The following is a 27,417-nucleotide window of genomic DNA, read 5'->3' as shown; positions in this document are numbered from 1 at the left end:
CTTTCAGCTCTCTGAATCTAAGAACAAATGATTGAGTCGTGTACACGGAATAATTTAATATGTTTTTTATTCCTGAAAATTGAAACAGCTACAGCAGAAGGTAAAGATCAGGTACAGCTCAGATTACAGCTTTTTGAGGTCGACTGATTCACTAGACCAAACTAGTTCAGCGTCAGATTAAACAACAGTGTCGATTAAAAAAGAAACATCACCTGTAAATTAGAGGGGGTTTAAATTGGGAGAAACTAAAGCTTCACCAAGCGAATGTTTTTTAATTTCAATAGTTTGTAATCACTTTAACGACGGGAACTAAAAGATGTACATTAGAGTTGATTTTGACATTTTTAGAGATAACGAATCAAACAGATTATGAAGATTAATTAATGCTAAATAATCGTTTTTTGGAGTGCTAATCTTTCATTCTACATGGCAAAATACCTGAAAAACTGTTCCATTACACCTTTAGCTCTGAGCTACCTCTGGGAAGCGGGATATAAAGTTATTTTTTTTAGTAATGTCTCCATTTAAAAACATTCACAATGTGTACATCTGAGCCGATAGTTTAGATGTGTCAACTAAAATAAAGTAGCTAACAGGTCCATTCAATCCAAAACGGCTCAACTGCATGCAATGGGTGCTAGCCTTCATTTCAACCGCGCTTACACAAATCTCATGAATTCTAAATATTTGTATAAAAGGGCAGTTTAGGGGTTTCTTTTGGATTGGTTGTTCCTCTGGGCCCAGTAGATTTGGAGAAAACAATTGTCTTTGAGACTGATGCTCTTCCTAGAGGTTTTGCTGCGTCATGCTAACGTTGCACTGGAACAACAGACTAACTTGATCTTCTTATCCATGTCAGTTCTTTGTTTTCAGTCAGTATGGTTTGTAACGCGACATTGGCTAGTCGTAAGCCTAGCCAGATCTGTTAGCATCTGAGCTAGCTATGTGGCTATCATAGCTGGCTAGGGCATGTTCCTGGCAAAGTAGCATGTTAGCGCTTAGCTCATCAGCTACAGTCGCTACCTGCCAAATATTTAGAGAAAACATGCAGTCAGTTTTAGGTTTGCACTATATAATACTGAAGCACAAACACATTGAATTTATAATAACAGCCCGCTAAATGTTAATACATAACTGTATCCTCCTTTTAAAATCCACCTCAGTTATCTGTCATCAGTCGACCTCTGTTTGTACATTTGGTTTGTTGTTTGGAGGTTTTACAGCAAACATTCAGACTGATTGTACATCAATACAACGTTAGGAGATAAACCAACATGGTGGCGCAGCTAAAGGTCTTCACAGGTCCTCTCGGTTCTCGCTAACATTGTAATCAGTCTAATCAGAGCCCTGTTGTATTCTCGTTACACCCTCTTACTATCCTCTAGGTTTTATCAGATAAGTTCTGACGGTCCCCTTTAAATCCAGCCTGTTGTTGCTTGAGAATGAATACATGAAGGCGGGGTTTACTTTTTTCATTGGATCCAAGGTGTTGGACCTGTGAAGACCTCTAGGCTGAGCTGAGATTGTCACGAACAGACAGCTACATGTTTAAACCCTGGCTGGTATTTGGTCAGATTGTGAGGATTGAGAGAGAGCTGATTGGCTGCTGCTACGGGTTCCCTCCTCCATCAGTTTGAGTCCGGCTCGACGTCAGCAGAGAGGAAACAGGATTGCTTATCAACAACACAAGAAGAAACACAAAAAACAAACAAACAGCGTCTACAGTCCGACAGTCCAGTGCTGATACTCCACTTTCTGTCCAGTCAAAGTCTAAATAGTTTCCATTTAATCCATCTTGAACTCGGTCAGTTTGAAATTGATTTCTTCTATTTTTAAAATTACAATCTTCCCTCCAAATTGCAACTTTTATTAACAATATCCTGGTGATCTAGAGCTTTTAGTGGAGCTATAAATGGCCAACCTCTACGTATTCGAACATGAAAGTATGCTGGTATGATTTGCCCTTCTAAAAAGGTAAACATAGCTGGTGACAATAACACATTGGCATTTTGGCATAACGTTTTTGTCCAAAAAGGTCTGAAATGGACCATCTGTCCTCAGGGTGGGGCTTAAGGAAAGGTCATGGGATCATACAAATCTAAAAAGGGTTCATCCTCTTGAAAGCAGGAATGAGAACATTTCTTTTTATCATGATCTGTGTGGACGAAAGGGACATGACGGTCCTGAGGCTTATTGGGAAGAAAACTTCATAATGAATAATATAAGTAGATTTTGACTGTATTTCCTAAAACATGTCCTAACCCTACAGAGGCAGCCAACACCAGGCTACAACATGCTAAGAGCCGTCTGCTGTTAACGTCTAATCAAAAACCGAAACATTGTTTGATCAGGTTTTTCGTGAGCAGATGGTGGAATATCAACACTGGACTTTACAATTGTCTTTCTTCAACAAAACCAGAAATCACAAAACCTTAAATCAATATTCTGAATCTTCCACTAATGCAATAACATTAATTATTAAGATTTTTTGGGTGGAAAAAAAATCTGTATTTTTAACAGTGCGATTCAATGAAGGGGAAATTTGTGGATAAACATTTCAAAATAGAGACCAGTCCGAAACAAAGCGGTGTGCTAGTTCACATTCTGGGATTTTAAAGTATGCCAACTCACTGTTGTGTTGTAAAGTTGGAGAGGATGTTCTTCAATGGCAGGTGTTTGGGCACAGTGGTGATTTTTTGAATTGCATCGTTTTATAAACTGCAACATGTTTCTCCCAATGGATTGGTATATGACCGTCTAAGCGTGTTGGCACTTGTCGGCCACCGTAGATAAGTGATTTTTGTGGAACATTCAGATGACTAACTTGAGGTTTTACAAAACAAAATAAACCTGACAGAGTACGTTTAAAACATAATGTTGCACCGAGAATAGATTGAAGCTACATGTCCAGCTGACTTGAAGACAGTTTGAGTGAAATATTGTTAAAGCAGTTCTTTCCTGTGTTTACTACGCTTCATTGCATATCGAGCAGAAATGGAAGATTGAAAACACTCAAGTGCACTGTTCAGCTTTCTCAGCCACGACCAGGTTGACTAAATCAGGGTTTCTAAATTTAAGTATGCAAAAATACTATTTCATAGTACGATTGAGTCCAGGTTCGGACTGGAGGAAAATCTATTGGCTCTGTTCGAGAAGCATGACGTGGAAGTTATCTTCTCATAACTGAGGAACTAAAGACGAGAGACTAAATCTCCTCTCAGCATTTCTTACCCCCACACGCACTGACCATGTGAAGGGGATTTACATTCTACTTTTCAAGAATGTGAATCAACCTCCGACCCCGAATGATCACATGACCGGCGGGTGTCTGGCTTCCGTAAAACATGTAAAAGATATTTCCAAATCCAGGATCACTTTAAATTAAATGTAAATGTGCAAAAAAATATATTTCTGAAAACTACTCCAAATAAGCTCAATAAAAAAAACTCTGGGATAATAGAAAAAAACACCTCTATCAGATTTCAATAGTTTGATTTGATTAAATATAGATATAAGTCAAGAGTCTTTGAGTCTAAGGAGTGTCAGTTTGCAGTCTTACAGTATTTAGGGTAGTAAAAGAGGAGATTCAGAGGGGGCCACAAACAAAACAAAAGAAAAACAACAATGATAAGCAACTTAAGTCTATATGAAGTGTCTAACTGTCAGCAGTTTTGTAAAAGTCAAAGCAAAATCAAAAATGAGTTGACTCAGACAATTAAGAAAAGTCAATTTATAAATAAGAAGGTCATTTCTTAGTGTCAAAATGTCAGAAAATGCCATTTCCGGCCACTTAAAAATTGAGTTTTTTCCTCTGTTTTAGGTTGTAGTGAATATCTTTGGGTTGTTTACTGACAATACGAGACATTGAAGACTTTTTGAGAAACTGCAAAGGCATTTTTCACAAATGTTCTGAATGATCAATCCACAAATCTAGAAAATAACCAGCAGAATAATGGATAATGAAAATGATTATTTAGTTGCAGCCTTAAAGACCACCACAGTTTGACGAGTCAGAGTCAAAACGCTCAAAGTAAGGATGAGTTTAAGTTCATGTGGCCCAAAAGAAGTCGGAGGTATTTTAGCCCGCTCTGAAGTCACACAGAGAAACACTTAGGGTAACAAAACTAAGTCACAATCAGAGGATTACTATGAAAATATATCATAACAAGGCAGGACTGAAAAGAAACCAGGGGCCAGACACCCGGCAGCCATTCAACCTCACTCTAAATCAGCTGCTAGCGTTCAGAGAAAATATTCAAAGCTGGTCTAGGCATTTCAAGGAAACTACACTTCACTTCCTGTCTGTGAGGAATCTTTGACCTTTCAGAAAGTAACGTTTCTCCTTCCCTCATTTCTTTTTTTGTTGAGTAACAGACCAACTCTTTGCTGAGTCGTTGAATCCTGAAGTGTCACATGATACGAGGGCTGGAAACAGGAAGTGGAGTCCGGTGTCTGACAGGTGCTGACGGGGCTCATATTGCACAAGAGTTGGTCAGATCGTCAAACACAGTCGGCTCCTCGATCCCTCGTGCAAACAGCTTGATCAAGTTGCTGTGCACTCTGGGAGAACAAAACAAAAAGAGAAGGCGTACATATGTTGACTAACAGATATCTACATACAACTTCCCCGGTTAATGACCTACAGTTAAAACCATTTTGTTGTATTACAAGTTTTCAGAAATGTTATTATTAAAGGGGACCTGTTCTACTAATGTTCTGGCTAAAAAGGTGTGTATTGTTAAATAAAGGTGAAAAGTGTTATTGAAAAAATCTCACTATGACACCTCCATTGTTGATCATCTTTAATAGGACAGTTATCTTAACATTATGTTAGAAAACTTGAAAATGTGGCATTATATACAATTCTAACTGTTGGTGCATTTAGGAGAAATCTACACATGCATATTTTTAAAATAATAATTTAAAATGTGTAATTTAGATGGTATCTTTTTCACCAGCTAAAAAGAAGGACATGCTATTGAAGCCTAACAGCCTTAACTCTCATTTTTGTTTTAAAATATTTGAGAGTATCAACTTCAAAAGGCTCCCAGTGGGTGGTGGTACCTGACGCCGATGGCCGTGTGGGACAACATTAGTAAAATAATCATTTAAAAAGGTGTAATTTCGATAGTATCTTTTCCACTGTATGTATAAATGTGTCTGTTGATTGTGTATATTGTATATAGGATATACATATTTTTATACATATTTTTGTTTTTGGGATTATGGGAAACTGTCTGTACACACAAACTGAAAGATTGACAATAAAGTTGACTTTGACTAGCTAGAAAAAAGGACATTTGAAGCCTAAAAGCCTTGACTCTATTTTTTATTTTTAAAAACTTGACATTATCAATTGAAAAGGCTCCCAGTGGGTGGGGTGGTACCTGACGTCGATGGCTGTATGTGTCAGGATTTCGCCGTCGCAGTTCCAGCTGCTGTAGGCCGGCGCACAGCCGCAGGCCGGGTGGTTTCTGCAGATCTGGCCGAAGATCTGGTGCTTCCCGTTCTCCCGCAGGTCCAGGTCCGAGTCGCTCTGGCAGTGACGGGGGGTGAAGCAGAAACGCCGTACCCGGTGGACCTCAACAAAGTTCAGGTCAAACTGGGAAACAAAAGGAAGAAGGAGACGATACTCATTTAAACAGCATTTTCCAATAGGCTAACGGGATTGGTTGACCAATCACAACAGAGTCGGCCAGCTAACCAATCAGAGCAGACTGGGCTTTTTGAACATTAAAGCATGGAGACATGTAGCAGCAGAGACACTACATACTGATATACACCTGAATGGTTTGGCTTGTTTAAAGTTAATATGTAAGTTTCTTTGGCTACTCAGAGTCGGAGTCAATAGACCCATAAGTCAGAAAAAAGCTCTAATGACCAAATAGTCCAAAAGTCCGACAAAAAACCCCATCTCTCAATCAATGTACTTCTGCAAGGTAAAGATTGCGTTAATACGAAAAAGTGTTTACGCTAAAAACAACAAACAAAGATGCAGTCTGATGAGAAGTCACATGACGTGTCACCTGGTCGTCTTTGCTGGTGTGTCGTAGGAGGTGTCTGAGGAAGTCGAAGCGGGAACATTTCCGCACCAGGATGAGGTCGGTGGTGCCGTCGGCCAGGTGAGCGGCAGGAGAGAGTCCCTTGGGGCTGCGAGGACACGCACAGCTCATGCTGGCAGCGTTTATCGCCAGAAACTTCCCACGGATCGTCTTCCACTCGCCTTCACTTTCTTCATAGAAAGACAGATTTGAGCCATCATCAGAATCAGTGTCAGAATCCCTTTATTAGTTCATTAGGGGACATTTACATGTGTTACAGCAGAAAAGAGCCAAAGACAGCTTAGAATGATATTTAGAAGCATGCTTACAAAAAATATGAAACATAACATTTACAATTTAAAAGCCAGGTATATATATTTCACAGTTATTCTTTTAATGCTTGCAAAAGCTCCATCACTTCGGTGCAAGTTTGAAAGAGTTTATTGGCTTAATTTAGCGAAACATTTCATATTTAGTCACTATGTTTCAGGGGTTCAATCAACAATAACTACATTTTGTAGCATCTAATAGGACTAGAAGACCAATCAGATACCGATATGGAGAAGAAAACCAAAAGCCAATGAATTCATCTTAAAGAGGCCCTATTCAGCTTTTTGGGGGTTGTCCTTTCCTGTAATATGTTAGATAAGTTTGCATGCATGTAAATGGTCTGCAAAGGCTAACATCCTAAAGTTCCCGCCCTGCTTCAAAGTTCAGAAAATGCTTTATTTTTTTCAAATTGCGTGAGAAAAGCTCTTTGGAAGGATTTTAGCCTCAACAGACCATTTACATGCACTAAAAACCTGTATCAAACCACAACAAGCAAAATAGAAGGTATTCTATAAATATTTTAAAGATGAAACTTATGTTTTTAGTTTCTGGTTTGGTACCCCAAGGCTCAACTCATGGACCACTTTTATTTTCAAAAAAGACAACTCAGGGCATCGTGTAAGGTTTATTTAAATCAAATGACTAAAGAAGCCAAGTTTCTCCTCCTCCCAAAATCCATTGTCTTGACGGGTATATCTAAACCCTAAAAACACTTCAGTAACTTTCTGTATTTAAGAAGCTATGGATTATAAATGTGTGGACTCACCGCGGTCTGTTTCTTCATCCATTTGGTACCTCTCAGCTTTCTCGGAAATTAGCCTCCCGTTGTGCTGACAAATTACACATCTGGAAATGTACAAACACACGGATGTTATTTAAAAAAAAGATTAACAAATACCATTTTCTTCAAAACATAACCAGAACTGTTTTAGATACTAAACTCCTCATCTGGTGCATCCGCTTAATCATTAGCTAGCCTCAAATAGGTTTAGCAGCTAAAGTTAAAGATTAGCTAACGTGAACTAGAGTGAGTTATCAAGATCAGAAATCCTTTATGAGTGTGTGTGTGTGTGTGTGTGTGTGTGTGTGTGTGTGTGTGTGTGTGTGTGTGTGTGTGTGTGTGTGTGTGTGTGTGTGTGTGTGTGTGTGTGTTCGTTCTGCAGGTCTACATGTATGCAGCGTGGCACGGCTGGGCCGTCCCGATGTTCCTGTTCCTCGCCATCGTCCGCCTCTCTTTAAATGATCTCATCGCCAGGTCAGTGTAAGCCCCGCCCCTCTCTTTCCTTCAGCCAATCACACGGCTCCAATCAGAGACAGTGGGTGTTTCTCAATGTCGAGGAAAGCTGCTCCAGAGCCACTGGGTGTTTCTCAATCGCGAGGATGCTGGCTTGGTAGTCGCGTACTTCCAAGTCACTTCCTTCAAAAACGACAGACTACATTGTGTCTGTGTGTGTGTGTGTGTGTGTGTGTGTGTGTGTGTGTGTGTGTGTGTGTGTGTGTGTGTGTGTGTGTGTGTGTGTGTGTGTGTGTGTTCTACCAGGGCCTGTGTTGATTGTACAGTCTGATGGTTGAAGGAAGACCCTGATGTATCTGTTAGTCCTTTTTTAATGTAATTTATATATTTACATTTTCACAGCCATAAATCATCACTCTTTATTTATATAAATAGTTATCACTGCATTAAACTATATTTAATGTTGTCTTAATGTACATTATTTAATTTCATATTCTGTTCTTTTAAAAACACAGATAGAGAACTAGAAAAATATAACAAATAATAAAAAATATAACAGTATTTACTATTTACATAAAAATGGAATAAGAATCGGCGGTAATCAAAAAACAGATAATTGTACATTGTGTGCATTAATGTGATGCATAGAGTGTGCAATAAAACCAATAAAACCTTTGCATCTTTGAATCTCTCTCACCCGGATCGACACCTGCTAGCGTCCCTTGGAGTTCCCATGATGCCTCTGGCCGGCAGGTAGGACACCGTGCCTTCGTAGTAATGATGAGTCAGGAACATCTTCACACCTGCAGAGTCAGAGCGACATCAAGGGAGATCAATAATGGAAACTCCCTGTGTGTGTGGGGATGCAATATAATCTGTGATCACAATTGTTCTTTACTAGAATCAGAATCAAATGTATTGCCATGTGTCATTTCAAATGATCATATAATCATTTAAAACATGTACTCTGATTGCCTTTTACACTACTCAATTGTATGTTTAGTCTTGTATGTGTTTAACAGATACATATGTTAAGGATTTAAATGTCAAGAGGGCAAAAGGAAGTGTACAAGGGGGATAAGGAATGGGAGGTTTTATGGTGCAATGGTGGGGAGGTTCAGAGACTGTCCGAGGGAATTTAAGGGGGGGACCAGTTGGGGGGTTAGGGTATTCTCTATATAAAGTGTGACTGCAAGCTGTGTTCGGGGTGCAGAACTTCTCTATCCCTGCATTTGGGATCGATTTCACTTGTATATTGACTTTCTTTATAACTTTTTTAAATATAACAAAAGAAAAACTTTGTCCATGAATCATTTATAAGTGTCCTCCACACCAGAAAAACATATGGACATAAACAATCCGAATGCTCTCTCACTCCATTAACATACAGGTATTTAATCAAAGGAAAAGCATTTCTACCTGAGAGGTCGTATCTCGCCGGTCCCATCCATCTCTTCCTCTCGCTGTCAGTTAGCACGTCGCCGTAGAAACCGTATCCAAGCAGTGAGACGGAGTACCGCAGGAAGGTGTTGTTGTGGTGAACCGAGCACACGTCCATCGGCTGAGAGTCTCCTACACACACACACACACACACACACACACATTAATATATTAAAAGGTCACCCATTATGCAAAATCCTCTTCTCCATGTTTCTTCAACATCAACATGTGTCCCTTCTTCTCCATGTCTCTTCAACATCAACATGTGTCCCCTCTTCTTCATGTCTCTTCTACATCAACATGTGTCCCCGCTTCTTCATGTCTCTTCTACATCACCATGTGTCCCCTCTTCTCAATGTCTCTTCTACATCAACATGTGTCCCCTCTTCTCCATGTCTCTTCTACATCAACATGTGTCCCCTCTTCTTCATGTCTCTTCTACATCAACATGTGTCCCCTCTTCTTCATGTCTCTTCTACATCAACATGTGTCCCCTCTTCTTCATGTCTCTTCAACATCAACATGTGTCCCCTCTTCTTCATGTCTCTTCAACATCAGCATGTGTCCCCTCTTCTTCATGTCTCTTCTACATCAACATGTGTCCCCTCTTCTCCATGTCTCTTCTACATCAACATGTGTCCCCTCTTCTTCATGTCTCTTCTACATCAACATGTGTCCCCTCTTCTTCATGTCTCTTCTACATCAACATGTGTCCCTTCTTCTTCATGTCTCTTCTACATCAACATGTGTCCCCTCTTCTTCATGTCTCTTCTACATCAACATGTGTCCCCTCTTCTTCATGTCTCTTCTACATCAACATGTGTCCCCTCTTCTTCATGTCTCTTCTACATCAACATGTGTCCCCTCTTCTTCATGTCTCTTCTACATCAACATGTGTCCCCTCTTCTTCATGTCTCTTCTACATCAACATGTGTCCCCTCTTCTTCATGTCTCTTCTACATCAACATGTGTCCCCTCTTCTTCATGTCTCTTCTACATCAACATGTGTCCCCTCTTCTCCATGTCTCTTCTACATCAACATGTGTCCCCTCTTCTCCATGTCTCTTCTACATCAACATGTGTCCCCTCTTCTTCATGTCTCTTCTACATCAACATGTGTCCCCTCTTCTTCATGTCTCTTCTGTATCAACATGTGTCCCCTCTTCTTCATGTCTCTTCTACATCAACATGTGTCCCCTCTTCTTCATGTCTCTTCTACATCAACATGTGTCCCCTCTTCTTCATGTCTCTTCTACATCAACATGTGTCCCCTCTTCTTCATGTCTCTTCTACATCAACATGTGTCCCCTCTTCTTCATGTCTCTTCTACATCAACATGTGTCCCCTCTTCTTCATGTCTCTTCTACATCAACATGTGTCCCCTCTTCTTCATGTCTCTTCTACATCAACATGTGTCCCCTCTTCTTCATGTCTCTTCTACATCAACATGTGTCCCCTTTATGTAAAGAGTCTCTGAAAGATTCAGGAACAAAGATTCTCTCTCTTTTTGATCCATTTCTATAAAAACCTGTCTGAAAATGAGCTGATCAGATTTTGGCCACGTTATGATGTCATAACGATGTTTTGGCCATTAGCCAATCAGAGCCATGGTCTGTATATATCTGAGACCTGGGATATATTGATGAAAAACAGTATAATAGGGGACCTTTAATATAAAACTCAAATACAGATGGTTTAACGCACTTTGAAATGCATCTACTTACCGTGGTGGAAAGTTACCAAGTACATTTACTCAAGTACTGTAATACAGTATATATATTGGTGGTACACTTTTCCCCCTCTGTCTGAAACCAGAGCCCAGTCTGCTCTGATGGGGCTCGTACAGTGTGTTGGAGCGCTAGCCAATAGGACTGCGCGGGTTACATAGTGATGTCACAGTTTAATTGAATCATCGTTGAAGCTATGAATTTCAGTTTTGCATGTTAACTGACAATTTTTATGAGAAATGGATGAATATAAAGCATGTGAATGTAAGCAAGTAAAGCAACCAAAAAGTGTCATTATTTGTGTGATGTTATCCATTATGGCTCATCTTATGTTCCCCTATAGGAGGAGCCTTTGGGCCTTTGACCCTCATCAGTCTTTAGTCCTGTATAAAACATTGAAACGACCTGAAATGACTTTATGTTTGAGTTGATGTGTAGTGACTGACCCACGATGATGTGCAGCGCAGAGGTCACGGGGTCGTTGCTGCCCACAGTGGCGAAGCAGATGCAGTCTGTCGAACCTGAAACAAACACACGCACACATTGTAAAAGTGAGGAAGTAGCCCATTTCAAAATACAACGTTTTTGTTAAATTGCACTTAAAAAAAAAAAAGAGAACCAGCTGGAATTAATTAACCAGGCGAACTGATCCCTTTTTTATCTCTGTGTGTGTGTGTGTGTGTGTGTGTGTGTGTGTGTGTGTGTGTGTGTGTGTGTGTGTGTGTGTGTGTGTGTGTGTGTGTGTGTGTGTGTGTGTGTGTGTGTGTGTGTGTGTGTGTGTGTGTGTGTGTCCCATTCAACCACAAAAACAAAAGGATACAAACAGAACAGAATAAACTTTAATGTAGGCCAGGTTTGGAACTTGAATGTTTTTGACCCGGCAACTGATAATCCTGCTCTCTGATTGGCTGACCGCTGTCTCAAATGTGAAAGTTCATCAGTTCAGTTTCACTGCATTTATACACCATGTAGAGAAAAAACAATGCGTGGCTTTCACGGTGTCTTGTTTATTTCTGTAAACAATTTTTGATTAAACTGTGAAATAATAAAAATCATTTTACATGTTGATAGACTGTTTTAGAAATATTGTTGTGATATGTTATCTGATGTATTCATGTGTATAAAAAGAACATCTATGATGTACAAGGTTTTTTACAATATTTTGAGTGATCATCATTAAAGATTTGCACTTTATTTCTGTTTTTGGGAGTGCCTTGTTAGTCGAGTGGGACTTTAGTTGCATGTCATCAGTGGGAAATTAACATTTTAGATAGAAAAATTGATTTGTTGAGGAAGGGCAAAAAGGAAGGACTGATTGAATCTTAACTGACAATATAAGGTATAAAGTTCGGCAGAGAACCCTAATTTCTCCCCACACTGCATGAGGTGAAGAGATTGAACTAATCAGAGAGTCTGTAATTCTTGAGACAACAGGCAATTATAATTACTTGAGAATAATTTCCTCACTGCTTCGGCCTCCAATATACAGTCTCTGCCTTTATACCGTCACGTAAAAGGCAAAAAAAGCACTTAAATATGCTCTGAATTTTTTTTCTTTTCTTTTAATTGGCATCTATGTGTTTGATTTGTCTTGTTTTTGTGGTTTCTAAGAGCTTTAAACGATGTTAAGTTGGCAAAATGAGAAGTCAGACTTACAGTATAGTGGGGAAAAGACGAGTGTCATGCAACAGTAAGGACAGTTTAAACTAAAGGAATGCACAGAAAACCTGCTAACGATCAGATCAGAATTGTAAACTGCAGACTGCGTTAAATCAATCACAAATCCTAGAAATGGGCTCATTGAGCTTTTCCAAGCACCTTTTCAACCTTGCATTTTTAATCAACTAAAAGATCAAATAACAACATATTAAAGCAGTGTTTTTGATAATCAGTGTTTCTGACCTGCAGGAATGATGCCGATGCGCAGCGAGCTGGGGAGCAGGGATTCGTCGGCACAGTTTGGATCCACGGCGCCGTCGATCTGCGACCTCCAGATCAGCCCGTGGATGATCTCGCTGAACATGCCGTCCCCCCCGACACACACCACCCTGAGCCGAGGGTCCAAGGGAGATGTTAAAACAACAGAGATGGCAAAAGTACACACATCCTTTACTCAAGTAGAATTTTAAAAATACTCTGGTGAAAGTAGAAGTACTGACTAAACTCCTTTCCTCAAGTCAAAGTAAAGAGGCTTTGAAATGTACTTCAGTAAAAAGTACCCATAACTAGCAGCTGTTTTAAAGAGTACCTGACCTCCCTTTATATTAATAGAACAATAATGTCATTGTTAGCTAATGAATGTTTCCATGGTGACCAACGGCAACATGACAACGTTTTCATTGGTCCCTCTTCTTTAGAGAAGACCAGGAAATGATGGATACACGGATCGTGTTCAAATCAATAGGCACGCAATGACTCTAAATAATAATGATCACGCCACCAAACACACATTCAGACTAAAGGAACCAGCCTGTTTGGAAAATGAGAGAAGTAGAAAGTACAGGTATTTGAGTTCAACATGTAAGAAGTAGAAAGTACAGGTATTTGTGTTCAACATGTAAGAAGTAGAAAGTACAGGTATTTGTGTTCAACATGTAAGAAGTAGAAAGTACAGGTATTTGTGTTCAACATGTGAGAAGTAGAAAGTACAGGTATTTGTGTTCAACATGTAAGAAGTAGAAAGTACAGGTATTTGAGTTCAACATGTAAGAAGTAGAAAGTACAGGTATTTGTGTTCAACATGTGAGAAGTAGAAAGTACAGGTATTTGTGTTCAACATGTAAGAAGTAGAAAGTACAGGTATTTGTGTTCAACATGTAAGAAGTAGAAAGTTCAGGTATTTGTGTTCAAAGTGTAAGAAGTCAAAATAAGAAGTCGAAAAGTAAGTATTGGAGTAAAGTACTGATACCAGAAAAATGTACTTCAGTACAGAAACAAAGTATTTGTACTCCACTACTTCTTACCATTTAAAAATAATAATATAAAAGGTACCAGTCAGTCACTTTGGCTAAAAAGCGTTTGTTGCATGTTAAAATATTTTGAGACTGTATTTTGTTCAACAAATATACTTAACTCGAGCTATATAAAAAAGGAGATGTTATATCATTTAATCTTTTTACATTTCTCTGCCTAATCCGTAGGTTTACTGTCACTCAAAGTGTAGAAAGTTTGCAGTATAAAAGAAGACAGCAGCATGAAGGATTTGTTCTCTGTGGTGCTCTCATTTCGGCGGTGTCTGTGCCATATTTTATAAAGGAACTAAACTCTTAGGACCCGTGTACACAGAGCGTCCTGTTTTTATTTCATTTAATCGTTCATTTGAATAGGGACAATGCACATTAATGAACACTTTAGACAAATAATGCTTCAAGTATACATTTGCCAGATTTTAGCTTTGAGCTAATTTCCATCCGTAGTCCTTGACATACAACATATAAGAACTGATTGTTTCCAAAAGTTAATAACAAGGTATTTCCACAGATAAATCATACGTTGGTGTTACATTTGAACCTATTCACTTTTTTCCACAATATACTTGATGCTGGAAGATCTTAGGTAGAAAGATAATGAGAATAAATATGGAACAAAATGTAAACCATGCCCTCTTAACTAAAGAGAGGTCAGGTTTAAACTGAAATAAGAAGCAGATCAGCCAGGCGTAGACTGAATTTTGCTGCTGGTCGTGTTGTACTCTTATCGCCATATGCAGATCTTCTACCACAGTCAAATTGAGCCGGGGAACCAATCTAGACAAAGTATGAGGGCAAGCGTCCTCCAGGTGTGGGTGGTGAAAAAAACAATGGTAAACAAGTAGAAAATAGCACGAATAAAAGAGCAAAGGAGCGGATATTGTCGTCACGATGTTTTTGTCAAAGAAACAGGAAATAAAAATGACTCGGGAGATTTTTCTGGATGAAACGCTAGGATGAATTTCTCCCAAATGCTTTTATGTTGTCGGTATTTCATGAAGGATCTGAACTCTCACCCGTCAAACTTCTTGAGCTCCGCCTCCGTCCTCAGGTGGTATCTTGCATAATTGGCGTGCTCCGTTACTGGGACAACACACACAGACAGGAAGTGAGTTAGATAATTGATCACCAACACAGGAAGCTCAAAGACAGGAAGTGAGTTAGATACTTGATCACCAACACAGAAAGCTCAAAGACAGGAAGTGAGTTAGATACTTGATCACTAACACAGGAAGCTCAAAGACAGGAAGTGAGTTAGATACTTGATCACTAACACAGGAAGCTCAGAGACAGGAAGTGAGTTAGATACTTGATCACTAACACAGGAAGCTCAGAGACAGGGGCCGTTTCTCAATCTCGAGGAAACTGGCTTCCAAGACAATATTTCAAGGATGCTACGTTATCGAGTGCCGCCGAAGGACTGTTCCAACTTCCAGCATACTTGGAATTCCACCGAGGCCGCGTCCTTGGTTTGGGGGTAATTTCGAGGCTGCACATGGGTAGACTTCGCTTCCTTAAAACCCCCACAATGCTTTGCCCACGGACCAATCTCCCCAAATCTGTGGCGGAAAATGTAAGGCGGGGCCTCTCATATGACGGACACCTGCACACTTGCTCGCCTGTTCCACTCTTCGTTTTCCGAATGGCAGAAAGTATTCTTGCCTAGCTTCTGAAGGAAGTGACTCGGAAGACATTTCCTACCAAGGAAGCGTACTCGCGATTGAGAAACGACCAACATGTGAGTTAGATACTTCATCACTAACACAGGAAGCTCAAAGACAGGAAGTGAGTTAGATACTTGATCACCAACACAGGAAGCTCAAAGACAGGAAGTGAGTTAGATACTTGATCACTAACACAGGAAGCTCAAAGACAGGAAGTGAGTTAGATACTTGATCACCAACACAGGAAGCTCAAAGACAGGAAGTGAGTTAGATACTTGATCACCAACACAGGAAGCTCAAAGACAGGAAGTGAGTTAGATACTTGATCACTAACACAGGAAGCTCAAAGACAGGAAGTGAGTTAGATACTTGATCACCAACACAGGAAGCTCAAAGACAGGAAGTGAGTTAGATACTTGATCACCAACACAGGAAGCTCAAAGACAGGAAGTGAGTTAGATACTTGATCATTAACACAGGAAGCTCAAAGACAGGAAGTGAGTTAGATACTTGATCACCAACACAGGAAGCTCAAAGACAGGAAGTGAGTTAGATACTTGATCACCAACACAGGAAGCTCAAAGACAGGAAGTGAGTTAGATACTTGATCACTAACACAGGAAGCTCAAAGACAGGAAGTGAGTTAGATACTTGATCACTAACACAGGAAGCTCAGAGACAGGAAGTGAGTTAGATACCTGATCACAAACAAAGGAAGCTCAGAGACAGGAAGTGAGTTAGATACTTGATCACTAACACAGGAAGCTTAAAGACAGGAAGTGAGTTAGATACTTGATCACTAACACAGGAAGCTCAGAGACAGGAAGTGAGTTAGATACCTGATCACTAACACAGGAAGCTCAGAGACAGGAAGTGAGTTAGATACTTGATCACCAACACAGGAAGCTCAAAGACAGGAAGTGATGAAGCGTACCGATAACGTGCGTGGTAATGCCGGCCAGGGCGAACAGCGGGGCAACCTTCTGCTCGTAGATGTGTTCCCCGTGTTGCTTCCCGCTGTACGGGTTGATGTAGACCAGCAGCTGTTTGGGTCTGCTGGCTGCAACAACAATCAATCATTCAATCAATCAATCAATCAATCAATCAATCACTTTATTATTCCTGCAAGGGGCAATTGGTTATGAGCAGTTTATGTCATGTACACAGGCAGGAACAGACGGGAAGAAAGCACACAGAGCCTGGATGTGGATCATTCCAATTTACACGATAAATAGTTCATAGCATCATAATAAATAAGTCAATAAATAATCAAGTTAAAAAACCTATCAAGAACTTAAAAGTTTGAGTGCAGAGGGGATGAATGATTTTGAAAAGCGATTTGTCTTAAGAGCAGGTCGAGCATTTCTACGCCCGCATGGCAACTGATAAAATTAATCAACACAGAGTTACAGGAAGTGTTTGGCAACAATAGCGAGAGTTAGAGGCTGTACATATATTTAACATGTTCATACAAATGCTCAATCATTTTACTGTGATATCTTGTTCCAATAGTTACGTTATCACTTTATTTTTGCAAAACCTGTCTCTGATTGGCTGAAACACCAAACAGATCATTGCAGCATTACCCATAATTCCCTCTGTTTCAGCCCTGTTTCCAAAGTGCTGATTCTCTGTCTGTTACTTTAGATGAAAATAAGGAGCCCCTCCCCACGCCCCTCTGAGAGACATTTGGTTACAAAGAACTCAATGGTGCTCTAGGAGGAGATCCAGGTGATAAGGGGGGGGAGGGGGGGGGGGGGGTTCACTTGGTTGCTGATTGGCTAATGGTTACACAAGACAAAACATCGTTATGACATCATAAAGTGGCCAAAATCTGATCAGCTCATTTTCAGACAGGTTTTTATAGAAATGGATCAGGACAAAAAGAGACACATGTTGATGTAGAAGAGACATGAAGAAGAGGGGACACATGTTGATGTAGAAGAGACATGAAGAAGAGGGGACACATGTTGATGTAGAAGAGACATGAAGAAGAGGGGACACATGTTGATGTAGAAGATACATGAAGAAGAGGGGACACATGTTGATGTAGAAGAGACATGAAGAAGAGGGGACACATGTTGATGTAGAAGATACATGAAGAAGAGGGGACACATGTTGATGTAGAAGATACATGAAGAAGAGGGGACACATGTTGATGTAGAAGAGATATGAAGAAGAGGGGACACATGTTGATGTAGAAGAGACATGGAGAAGAGGGGACACATGTTGGTGTAGAAGAGACATGAAGAAGAGGGGACACATGTTGATCTAGAAGAGACATGACGAAGAGGGGACACATGTTGATGTAGAAGAGACATGAAGAAGAGGGGACACATGTTGATGTAGAAGAGACATGAAGAAGAGGGGACACATGTTGATGCAGAAGAGACATGAAGAAGAGGGGACACATGTTGATGTAGAAGAGACATGAAGGAGAGGGGACACATGTTGATGCAGAAGAGACATGAAGAAGAGGGGACACATGTTGATGTAGAAGAGACATGAAGAAGAGGGGACACATGTTGATGTAGAAGAGACAGGACAAAGTAGATTTGCACAATAGGTGACCTTTAAACAATAAGAACAATAACTTGTAATAACGTACTGATAGCTGCTAGCTGCTCTCTGATGCTGGTGACCCAGCGTTGACACAGCGCTGCCTCCGGACACGTGAAGGAGACTTCAGCACACCGCCAGCGATGCTGCTGACACCTCTCCACGTACAGCACTGAAACACAACAGACACAAAGTCAATATTGGATATTTAATCACTTTCAGTGTTTTTCCAGAGGTGTTCACTTTATTAACCTGTGTGTAGCTGCTACTTATGACAAATGTAGATGCATGTGACTCATGATGGGTTGAAATTGCAATTAATATTGTTTTAGCTATTCAACTAGTTAGGAGCCTACATATTTCCAACGCAACTGCAGAACGTAAGAAAATCAGACTTGGACGTGCTTATAAGTGTTTTCCAGGTGTGTTTTCCAGGTGTGTTTTCCAGGTGTGTTTTCCAGGTGTGTCTTCCAGGTGTTTCAATGTGGAAAAGGCTGTGTAGGCTTGCAATTTGTTACACCTGCAATTGCAAAATAAGCTACTGTGGAACATAATGAAAACACTTGGATCAAATAACTTAATCGGACACTTAAAAGAGTACTTTGTTTGAGGGTGTCTTAAAGAAAATGTAAGTTATTTAATAGTCTAAATTGTATTATTTACTCGCAATTTTATTTACATTTTTTTAATGTTTCCATGTCAACTATAGTATGTAAGAAAATCGGAATCGGACTAAAGAATTGCAATCAAGTCATATTGTGTTTCTAAGTATTTTCCTGGTGTGTTAATGTTTTTCCGGAGGTGTTTACATGTTTTAAGTGGGTCTGATGATGATAAATGTGTGTACATGTGTGTGCACATGTGTGTTAAATGCGTATCCAGGTGTGTGTACAGGTGTGTTTACCTGTGAAGGCCTGCCTGCAGTCCTTTCCTTCTCTCTCATTGATTTTTTTCCAGCTGCCATCGTCTTTGCAGCCGTTCTCCTCCTCTTCCTCTCTGACGGAGATGATCTCTGACACAGAAACACTGTGACTCAAACCTGAACACACAAACACACTTTGCTAACCATAGGATACAGATCCAGGATGCATCAGATATTTCGGAGCCTCTTTGCAGCACATGAACGCACCACAAGTTTCCCCTTTTGCATTGTTTTAAAGGTCCCATGTCATGGCCATTTCTACTGATCATAATTCCATTGTTGAGATCTACTAGAATAGATTTACATTGTTCAATGTTCCAAACTCACATTGGTTTCTCATACAGCATCTCTGTATAGTACGTGTATTCACTCTCTGTCCTACACGGCTTGTTGGAGCTCCTGCCCCCCCCCCCCCCCCCCACTGTGCTCTGATTGGTGAGCTCGCCCACTCTGTTCTGATGAGTCCACCACCGTTACAGCCGAACATCAGTGATTATGTGTTACAATGCCGTTTGTTAGCAACCAGGAAATGACGCCAGTAATGACAAACAGATGAGAATGCTGCGTGGGGTCTGGGTGCCGTGTTGGGGGGCTCGCTGCTCCGCCCTTTGAGGAGCGGACAGTGTGAGCTGGGTTACTGGTGTCGTTTCCTGGTTGCTGCGTGGGGTCTGCGAGACACCGCGGAACTCAGCCTGAGCACGCACACACACACACACACACACACACACACACACACACACACACACACACACACACACACACACACACACACACACACACACACACACACACACACACACACACACACACACACACACACACACACACACACACACACACACACACACACACACACACACACACACACACACACACACACACACACACACACACACACACACACACACACACACACACACACACACACACACACACACACACACACACACACACACACACACACACTAAGGCTGAGTGAGTGCTCCGCGGATTGCTCCATTTGGACCTGGGTATGGTAACGTCACCATACTCGGGAAGAAAAAAAGAGAAGTCCCCAACGAGGCGTTCTGGGGCAGCACAGACAGGTCTTCTCTGTGTTAGAGTTTTACTCGCTACAGGGGGTACTTTGAGGGTTTGTGACTCTGCAGACCGTTTACATGCAGAAAAAGCTTCATAACACACAAGGGGACGGGTGATAACCGGAAAAGCATGACATGGGAGCTTTGAGAAATGAACTGAAACCAAGAAAGTTAAACAGGTCATAATATTTTATTTTATTTTATAATATTGTTGTAAAAAAACATTTCATTACACAAATGTATTTTTTATTTTAGTTACTCGCCCCAAAAAACAAGATTTTATTTTGTGTAATAAAACACTGCAGCCTTATCCCTGTAACGACTACATACAGCTTTCTACTGACAGCAAATTGAGTATCTTAAGTTCACTCACTTTGCAACAAAATCAATCTGTCGACTAAATGAAACGTCGATTAAGCAAATGATTGATGGATCAATCCATATTGGAAATAACTGGTCGGTGCAGCACAGTTAATACAACGAATGGTTTACGGAAATAAATCAATCAAATACAACAAAGTGTAATTCGTTTTTTTGACCGTCAGATGAAAAGAAAACTGTTAAAAAATCAGATAAGTGGTGGAGCTATGTTAAGCTAGGCTAACAACGCCACTGCAGATTTACCACACAGACATGAGATCTATATCCATCTGAACAGCACACTCACAAAGAAAGAGATAAATACCAAAACGTTGAACCATTCCTACAAGGAATATCGATAAAGAAGGATTTCTTTCTGAAGACGCAGCACATGAATCTACAAACTACAGCAGAGGAACTACAACTATGAAGGCAAACTACACGCAGTGACTCAGGAGCAGCAAAGAGGACGGCATGTTTCTGCTGGATGTTGATGGACACTTCTGTAAAAAAATTATTCCAAAATGTAGACAAACTATTCTGAAATCAAGACAAAAGTACTAAAAGGGTCCATTTGTTCAGGTGTATATCAGTATGTAGTGTCTCTACTTTAAAGAGTCCTCTCCTGCTGATGTTAAGGTGTATATCAGTATGTAGTGTCTCTACTTTAAAGAGTCCTCTCCTGCTGATGTTCAGGTGTATATCAGTATGTAGTGTCTCTACTTTAAAGAGTCCTCTCCTGCTGATGTTCAGGTGTATATCAGTCTGTAGTGTCTCTACTTTAAAGAGTCCTCTCCTGCTGATGTTCAGGTGTATATCAGTATGTAGTGTCTCTACTTTAAAGAGTCCTCTCCTGCTGATGTTCAGGTATCAGTATGTAGTGTCTCTACTTTAAAGAGTCCTCTCCTGCTGATGTTCAGGTGTATATCAGTATGTAGTGTCTCTACTTTAAAGAGTCCTCTCCTGCTGATGTTCAGGTGTATATCAGTATGTAGTGTCTCTACTTTAAAGAGTCCTCTCCTGCTGATGTGCAGGTGTATATCAGTATGTAGTGTCTCTACTTTAAAGAGTCCTCTCCTGCTGATGTTCAGGTGTATATCAGTATGTAGTGTCTCTACTTTAAAGAGTCCTCTCCTGCTGATGTTCAGGTGTATATCAGTATGTAGTGTCTCTACTTTAAAGAGTCCTCTCCTGCTGATGTTCAGGTGTATATCAGTATGTAGTGTCTCTACTTTAAAGAGTCCTCTCCTGCTGATGTTCAGGTGTATATCAGTATGTAGTGTCTCTACTTTAAAGAGTCCTCTCCTGCTGATATTCAGGTGTATATCAGTATGTAGTGTCTCTACTTTAAAGAGTCCTCTCCTGCTGATGTTCAGGTGTATATCAGTATGTAGTGTCTCTACTTTAAAGAGTCCTCTCCTGCTGATGTTCAGGTGTATATCAGTATGTAGTGTCTCTACTTTAAAGAGTCCTCTCCTGCTGATGTTCAGGTGGATATCAGTCTGTAGTGTCTCTACTTTAAAGAGTCCTCTCCTGCTGATGTTCAGGTGTATATCAGTCTGTAGTGTCTCTACTTTAAAGAGTCCTCTCCTGCTGATGTTCAGGTGTATATCAGTATGTAGTGTCTCTACTTTAAAGAGTCCTCTCCTGCTGATGTTCAGGTGTATATCAGTATGTAGTGTGTCTACTTTAAAGAGTCCTCTCCTGCGGATGTTCAGGTGTATATCAGTATGTAGTGTCTCTACTTTAAAGAGTCCTCTCCTGCTGATGTTCAGGTGTATATCAGTATGTAGTGTCTCTACTTTAAAGAGTCCTCTCCTGCTGATGTTCAGGTGTATATCAGTATGTAGTGTCTCTACTTTAAAGAGTCCTCTCCTGCTGATGTGCAGGTGTATATCAGTATGTAGTGTCTCTACTTTAAAGAGTCCTCTCCTGCTGATGTTCAGGTGTATATCAGTATGTAGTGTCTCTACTTTAAAGAGTCCTCTCCTGCTGATGTTCAGGTGTATATCAGTATGTAGTGTCTCTACTTTAAAGAGTCCTCTCCTGCTGATGTTCAGGTGTATATCAGTATGTAGTGTCTCTACTTTAAAGAGTCCTCTCCTGCTGATGTTCAGGTGTATATCAGTATGTAGTGTCTCTACTTTAAAGAGTCCTCTCCTGCTGATGTTCAGGTGTATATCAGTATGTAGTGTCTCTACTTTAAAGAGTCCTCTCCTACTGATGTTCAGGTGTATATCAGTATGTAGTGTCTCTACTTTAAAGAGTCCTCTCCTGCTGATGTTCAGGTGTATATCAGTATGTATTGTCTCTACTTTAAAGAGTCCTCTCCTGCTGATGTTCAGGTGTATATCAGTATGTAGTGTCTCTACTTTAAAGAGTCCTCTCCTGCTGATGTGCAGGTGTATATCAGTATGTAGTGTCTCTACTTTAAAGAGTCCTCTCCTGCTGATGTTCAGGTGTATATCAGTATGTAGTGTCTCTACTTTAAAGAGTCCTCTCCTGCTGATGTTCAGGTGTATATCAGTATGTAGTGTCTCTACTTTAAAGAGTCCTCTCCTGCTGATGTTCAGGTGTATATCAGTATGTAGTGTCTCTACTTTAAAGAGTCCTCTCCTGCTGATGTTCAGGTGTATATCAGTATGTAGTGTCTCTACTTTAAAGAGTCCTCTCCTGCTGATGTTCAGGTGTATATCAGTATGTAGTGTCTCTACTTTAAAGAGTCCTCTCCTACTGATGTTCAGGTGTATATCAGTATGTAGTGTCTCTACTTTAAAGAGTCCTCTCCTGCTGATGTTCAGGTGTATATCAGTATGTATTGTCTCTACTTTAAAGAGTCCTCTCCTGCTGATGTTCAGGTGTATATCAGTATGTAGTGTCTCTACTTTAAAGAGTCCTCTCCTACTGATGTTCAGGTGTATATCCATATGTAGTGTCTCTACTTTAAAGGGTCCTCTCCTACTGATGTTCAGGTGTATATCAGTATGTAGTGTCTCTACTTTAAAGAGTCCTCTCCTGCTGATGTCCAGGTGTATATCAGTATGTAGTGTCTCTACTTTAAAGAGTCCTCTCCTGCTGATGTTCATGTGTATATCAGTATGTAGTGTCTCTACTTTAAAGAGTCCTCTCCTGCTGATGTTCATGTGTATATCAGTATGTAGTGTCTCTACTTTAAAGAGTCCTCTCCTGCTGATGTTCAGGTGTATATCAGTATGTAGTGTCTCTACTTTAAAGAGTCCTCTCCTGCTGATGTTCAGGTGTATATCAGTCTGTAGTGTCTCTACTTTAAAGAGTCCTCTCCTGCTGATGTTCAGGTGTATATCAGTCTGTAGTGTCTCTACTTTAAAGAGTCCTCTCCTGCTGATGTTCAGGTGTATATCAGTATGTAGTGTCTCTACTTTAAAGAGTCCTCTCCTGCTGATATTCAGGTGTATATCAGTATGTAGTGTCTCTACTTTAAAGAGTCCTCTCCTGCTGATGTTCAGGTGTATATCAGTATGTAGTGTCTCTACTTTAAAGAGTCCTCTCCTGCTGATGTTCAGGTGTATATCAGTATGTAGTGTCTCTACTTTAAAGAGTCCTCTCCTGCTGATGTTCAGGTGTATATCAGTCTGTAGTGTCTCTACTTTAAAGAGTCCTCTCCTGCTGATGTTCAGGTGTATATCAGTATGTAGTGTCTCTACTTTAAAGAGTCCTCTCCTGCTGATGTTCAGGTGTATATCAGTATGTAGTGTCTCTACTTTAAAGAGTCCTCTCCTGCGGATGTTCAGGTGTATATCAGTATGTAGTGTCTCTACTTTAAAGAGTCCTCTCCTGCTGATGTTCAGGTGTATATCAGTATGTAGTGTCTCTACTTTAAAGAGTCCTCTCCTGCTGATGTTCAGGTGTATATCAGTATGTAGTGTCTCTACTTTAAAGAGTCCTCTCCTGCTGATGTTCAGGTGTATATCAGTATGTAGTGTCTCTACTTTAAAGAGTCCTCTCCTGCTGATGTTCAGGTGTATATCAGTATGTAGTGTCTCTACTTTAAAGAGTCCTCTCCTGCTGATGTGCAGGTGTATATCAGTATGTAGTGTCTCTACTTTAAAGAGTCCTCTCCTGCTGATGTTCAGGTGTATATCAGTATGTAGTGTCTCTACTTTAAAGAGTCCTCTCCTGCTGATGTTCAGGTGTATATCAGTATGTAGTGTCTCTACTTTAAAGAGTCCTCTCCTGCTGATGTTCAGGTGTATATCAGTATGTATTGTCTCTACTTTAAAGAGTCCTCTCCTGCTGATGTTCAGGTGTATATCAGTATGTAGTGTCTCTACTTTAAAGAGTCCTCTCCTGCTGATGTCCAGGTGTATATCAGTATGTAGTGTCTCTACTTTAAAGAGTCCTCTCCTGCTGATGTTCATGTGTATATCAGTATGTAGTGTCTCTACTTTAAAGAGTCCTCTCCTGCTGATGTTCATGTGTATATCAGTATGTAGTGTCTCTACTTTAAAGAGTCCTCTCCTGCTGATGTTCAGGTGTGTATCAGTATGTAGTGTCTCTACTTTAAAGAGTCCTCTCCTGCTGATGTTCAGGTGTATATCAGTATGTAGTGTCTCTACTTTAAAGAGTCCTCTCCTGCTGATGTTCAGGTGTATATCAGTATGTAGTGTCTCTACATGTCTCCATGCTTTAATGTTCAAAAAGCTCTTTATTTTTCTCATACTGCCTGTGCTGCAGCACCTATTTTCACCCTCTGTCTGAAACCAGAGCCCAGTCTACTCTGATTGGTTAGCTGGCTGGCTCTGTTGTGATTGGTCAACCACTTAGAGATGTTGCGCCCCTCTGGAGGGAACACCATTTACATGCACAAAAAACTAAACACTACAGGAAAGGGAAACCCCTAAAAAGCATAATCGGGCCTCTTAAAATAAACCAAATCATTTAAAAGTAGTTTTTGTGTCTTAATTTGCATCATTTTGGAAAGATAACTGCATGCAACAGAGTCCATAGTTCATCCATAAAACACAGAAACGTGTTTTGTTTTTTTAACAGCCACACCACAATCTAATCGAAACCCGCACTCACACACAGGAAGAGGTGGCCCATTGCATTGTGGGAGCAACATCTCCTACCTGAGGCTTGACGACGAGGGAACGAAGGAACACAAAACCCTGCAGGAGAACCACAGAGTTACAAACACCCCCCAGAGTGGGTTCCCCCGGAGAACCTCAGCCAGTAACCTAGTTGCACATTTACTCAAGAACTTGTACTTTATATGAGTATTTCCATTAAATGCTACTTTATTCTTCTACTTCATTGCATGTATGTTACAGATTTAGTCAAATTAGGATTTTGCTCAGATGCATGTTTTAACGTTGAACCAGTGGACCAACTGTTTGAGGTTCAAAAAGGTAATAATATACAACATATTTCCAAAAAGGTAAGAAACAAAGCACATTATTTGTGTAACAGAACTGTGTTTGTTTACAACATTTAACAGCAACAATAATAATAATAATATAATATTGTCATCTTTGTTGTGGAGGTCATTTTTCTGCAGAATGACCACTTTTCCTTTAAGATGGATAATACGCCTGTTTTTTCACACAAGTGAGATTTTCAATGCGGGACTTTTAATTGTAATGGAATATTTAAACCTGTATGCATCGTTACTTGTTCTTAAAAAAAAAGGCTTTATTCTGCTCAATATCAGGCATTATTATGGCATATATATTTAGTCCTAGCCAGTAGGAGCGTGAGTGTTCCATAGTGATGTCACTCTGTTCAAGAAGGAGGAGCATACAAAAAGTCCCTCAAATGTGTCCTTAACTAGAGCTCTGCTTCCATCCCAGCAGTAAGGAATAAGAGTTTTAATTTTCGGGAAATTAAAACAAAATGGTGCTGCGTTTAGAATTCTGTAAAGCATGCATGTGGTTTGGTGTTTTGTTCCCACCACTTGCAGCCTCACTGTGACCTCCACATATTGCGTGTCACACTGTGTGTTATGTAACCGGATATATCATGTCTCACTTGTTACAGCCTGGAGTACATCTTGGTGTTTCCAGTGCGTTGGTGTGTGTGTTATCTCCATATACATGTATTTGTTGCTTTAGTTTCTCACCCCAACACACATCATTTTACAAGTAATTTTGGAGATTTGGAACATTTACTTTCACCGTATACTATGTTTTTAGTGAATGGAACTTGAACGCATCATAATGTAACTCAATGCTTACTCACTGTAGTTATGTACTGTTTACATTTTATTTTACACCATTGTATTTGGATTTGGATTGTATCTAATTTTACTCCATATTACAAGGATTTCATATATATTTTTGTTGTATTTTAAGTTATTTTACTCGATTTTATTTTACTCCATTTTATTGTATTTAATTTAAGTGTACTCTATTTGATTTGTTTTTGATTTGATTTGATTTTACTCGATTTAATTTGCATTTTATTCCATTTAAATTTGTATTTGTATTTTATTTTACTCGATTTTTATTTTTATTTATTATTGTATTTTATTTGTTTTTACTATACTCAATTGTATTTGTATTTCATATTATATCTTGTAACGTATTGTCACAGCCTGGACTACCTCTTGGTGTTTTCAGTGCATTAATGTGTTTGTTGTCTGCAGGTTTTAACACAGGCTGTATGTACCCTCTGTTTGTCCTTTGTTTATCACACAGGATGCCTCGGTCTGTTAAAGGCCAACAGACACACAGATAAAAGAGGCAATGATGCACACATAAACAGACACATCGTTCGGGTCTTACTGGGTCTGAACGGGTGGTAAACCGGACTGGAAGTCCGTCTCTTCCAGGTGAGCAGGGACCGACTCAGGCTCACATCGTACGCCGAGTTTCTGACGCGCAGCTCGGATACAAGCAGCTGTCTGCTTGGCCTTTCCATCTGTGGTTCTGCTCCTGGTCCTTCAGCCGGCTGAGGAGGCAGCAGCAGCCCGGGAACGGTTACCTCTGTCTGGGCATGTTCTCTCTGTGTGTCCGGAGGGGCTCCAAACCCCGAAAACAAGGATCAAAGAGCCGTGGAGTTACAATGTAGCGGACCTGTGTGCTCGGGATGTTTTTTTTCTGACAGATAGCGGTT

General features: G+C 40.2%; 1 protein-coding gene across 2 annotated transcripts; it reads right to left on the bottom strand.

Annotated features, from left to right (window-relative positions):
- Nucleotides 1-50: 50 nt before the first annotated feature.
- On the bottom strand, nt 51-27,417 carry LOC307038434 (ceramide kinase-like). 2 transcript variants are annotated; one of them, XM_079679824.1, is made up of 14 exons: nt 27,087-27,417; nt 25,434-25,472; nt 18,869-19,003; nt 18,014-18,136; nt 16,340-16,465; nt 14,758-14,824; nt 12,675-12,820; nt 11,219-11,293; nt 9,025-9,177; nt 8,303-8,408; nt 7,138-7,217; nt 6,027-6,232; nt 5,388-5,602; nt 51-4,560 (listed from the first exon to the last, which is right to left on the bottom strand). In XM_079679824.1, the coding sequence occupies exons 1-14, from the start codon at nt 27,220-27,222 to the stop codon at nt 4,473-4,475; spliced, it is 1,695 nt and encodes a 564-aa protein (XP_079535950.1). In that variant the 5' UTR covers nt 27,223-27,417; the 3' UTR covers nt 51-4,472. The 2 variants fall into 2 exon arrangements, with proteins under 2 accessions (XP_079535950.1, XP_079535951.1); XM_079679825.1 differs by lacking the exon at nt 25,434-25,472.

Source organism: Notothenia rossii, assembly GCF_949606895.1.
Source record: "Notothenia rossii genome assembly, chromosome: 5".
In the NCBI taxonomy this organism is placed as follows: domain Eukaryota; kingdom Metazoa; phylum Chordata; class Actinopteri; order Perciformes; family Nototheniidae; genus Notothenia; species Notothenia rossii.
The sequence above is the reverse complement of the archived record's forward strand: the minus strand, read 5'-3'. Positions and strand labels throughout refer to the sequence as shown.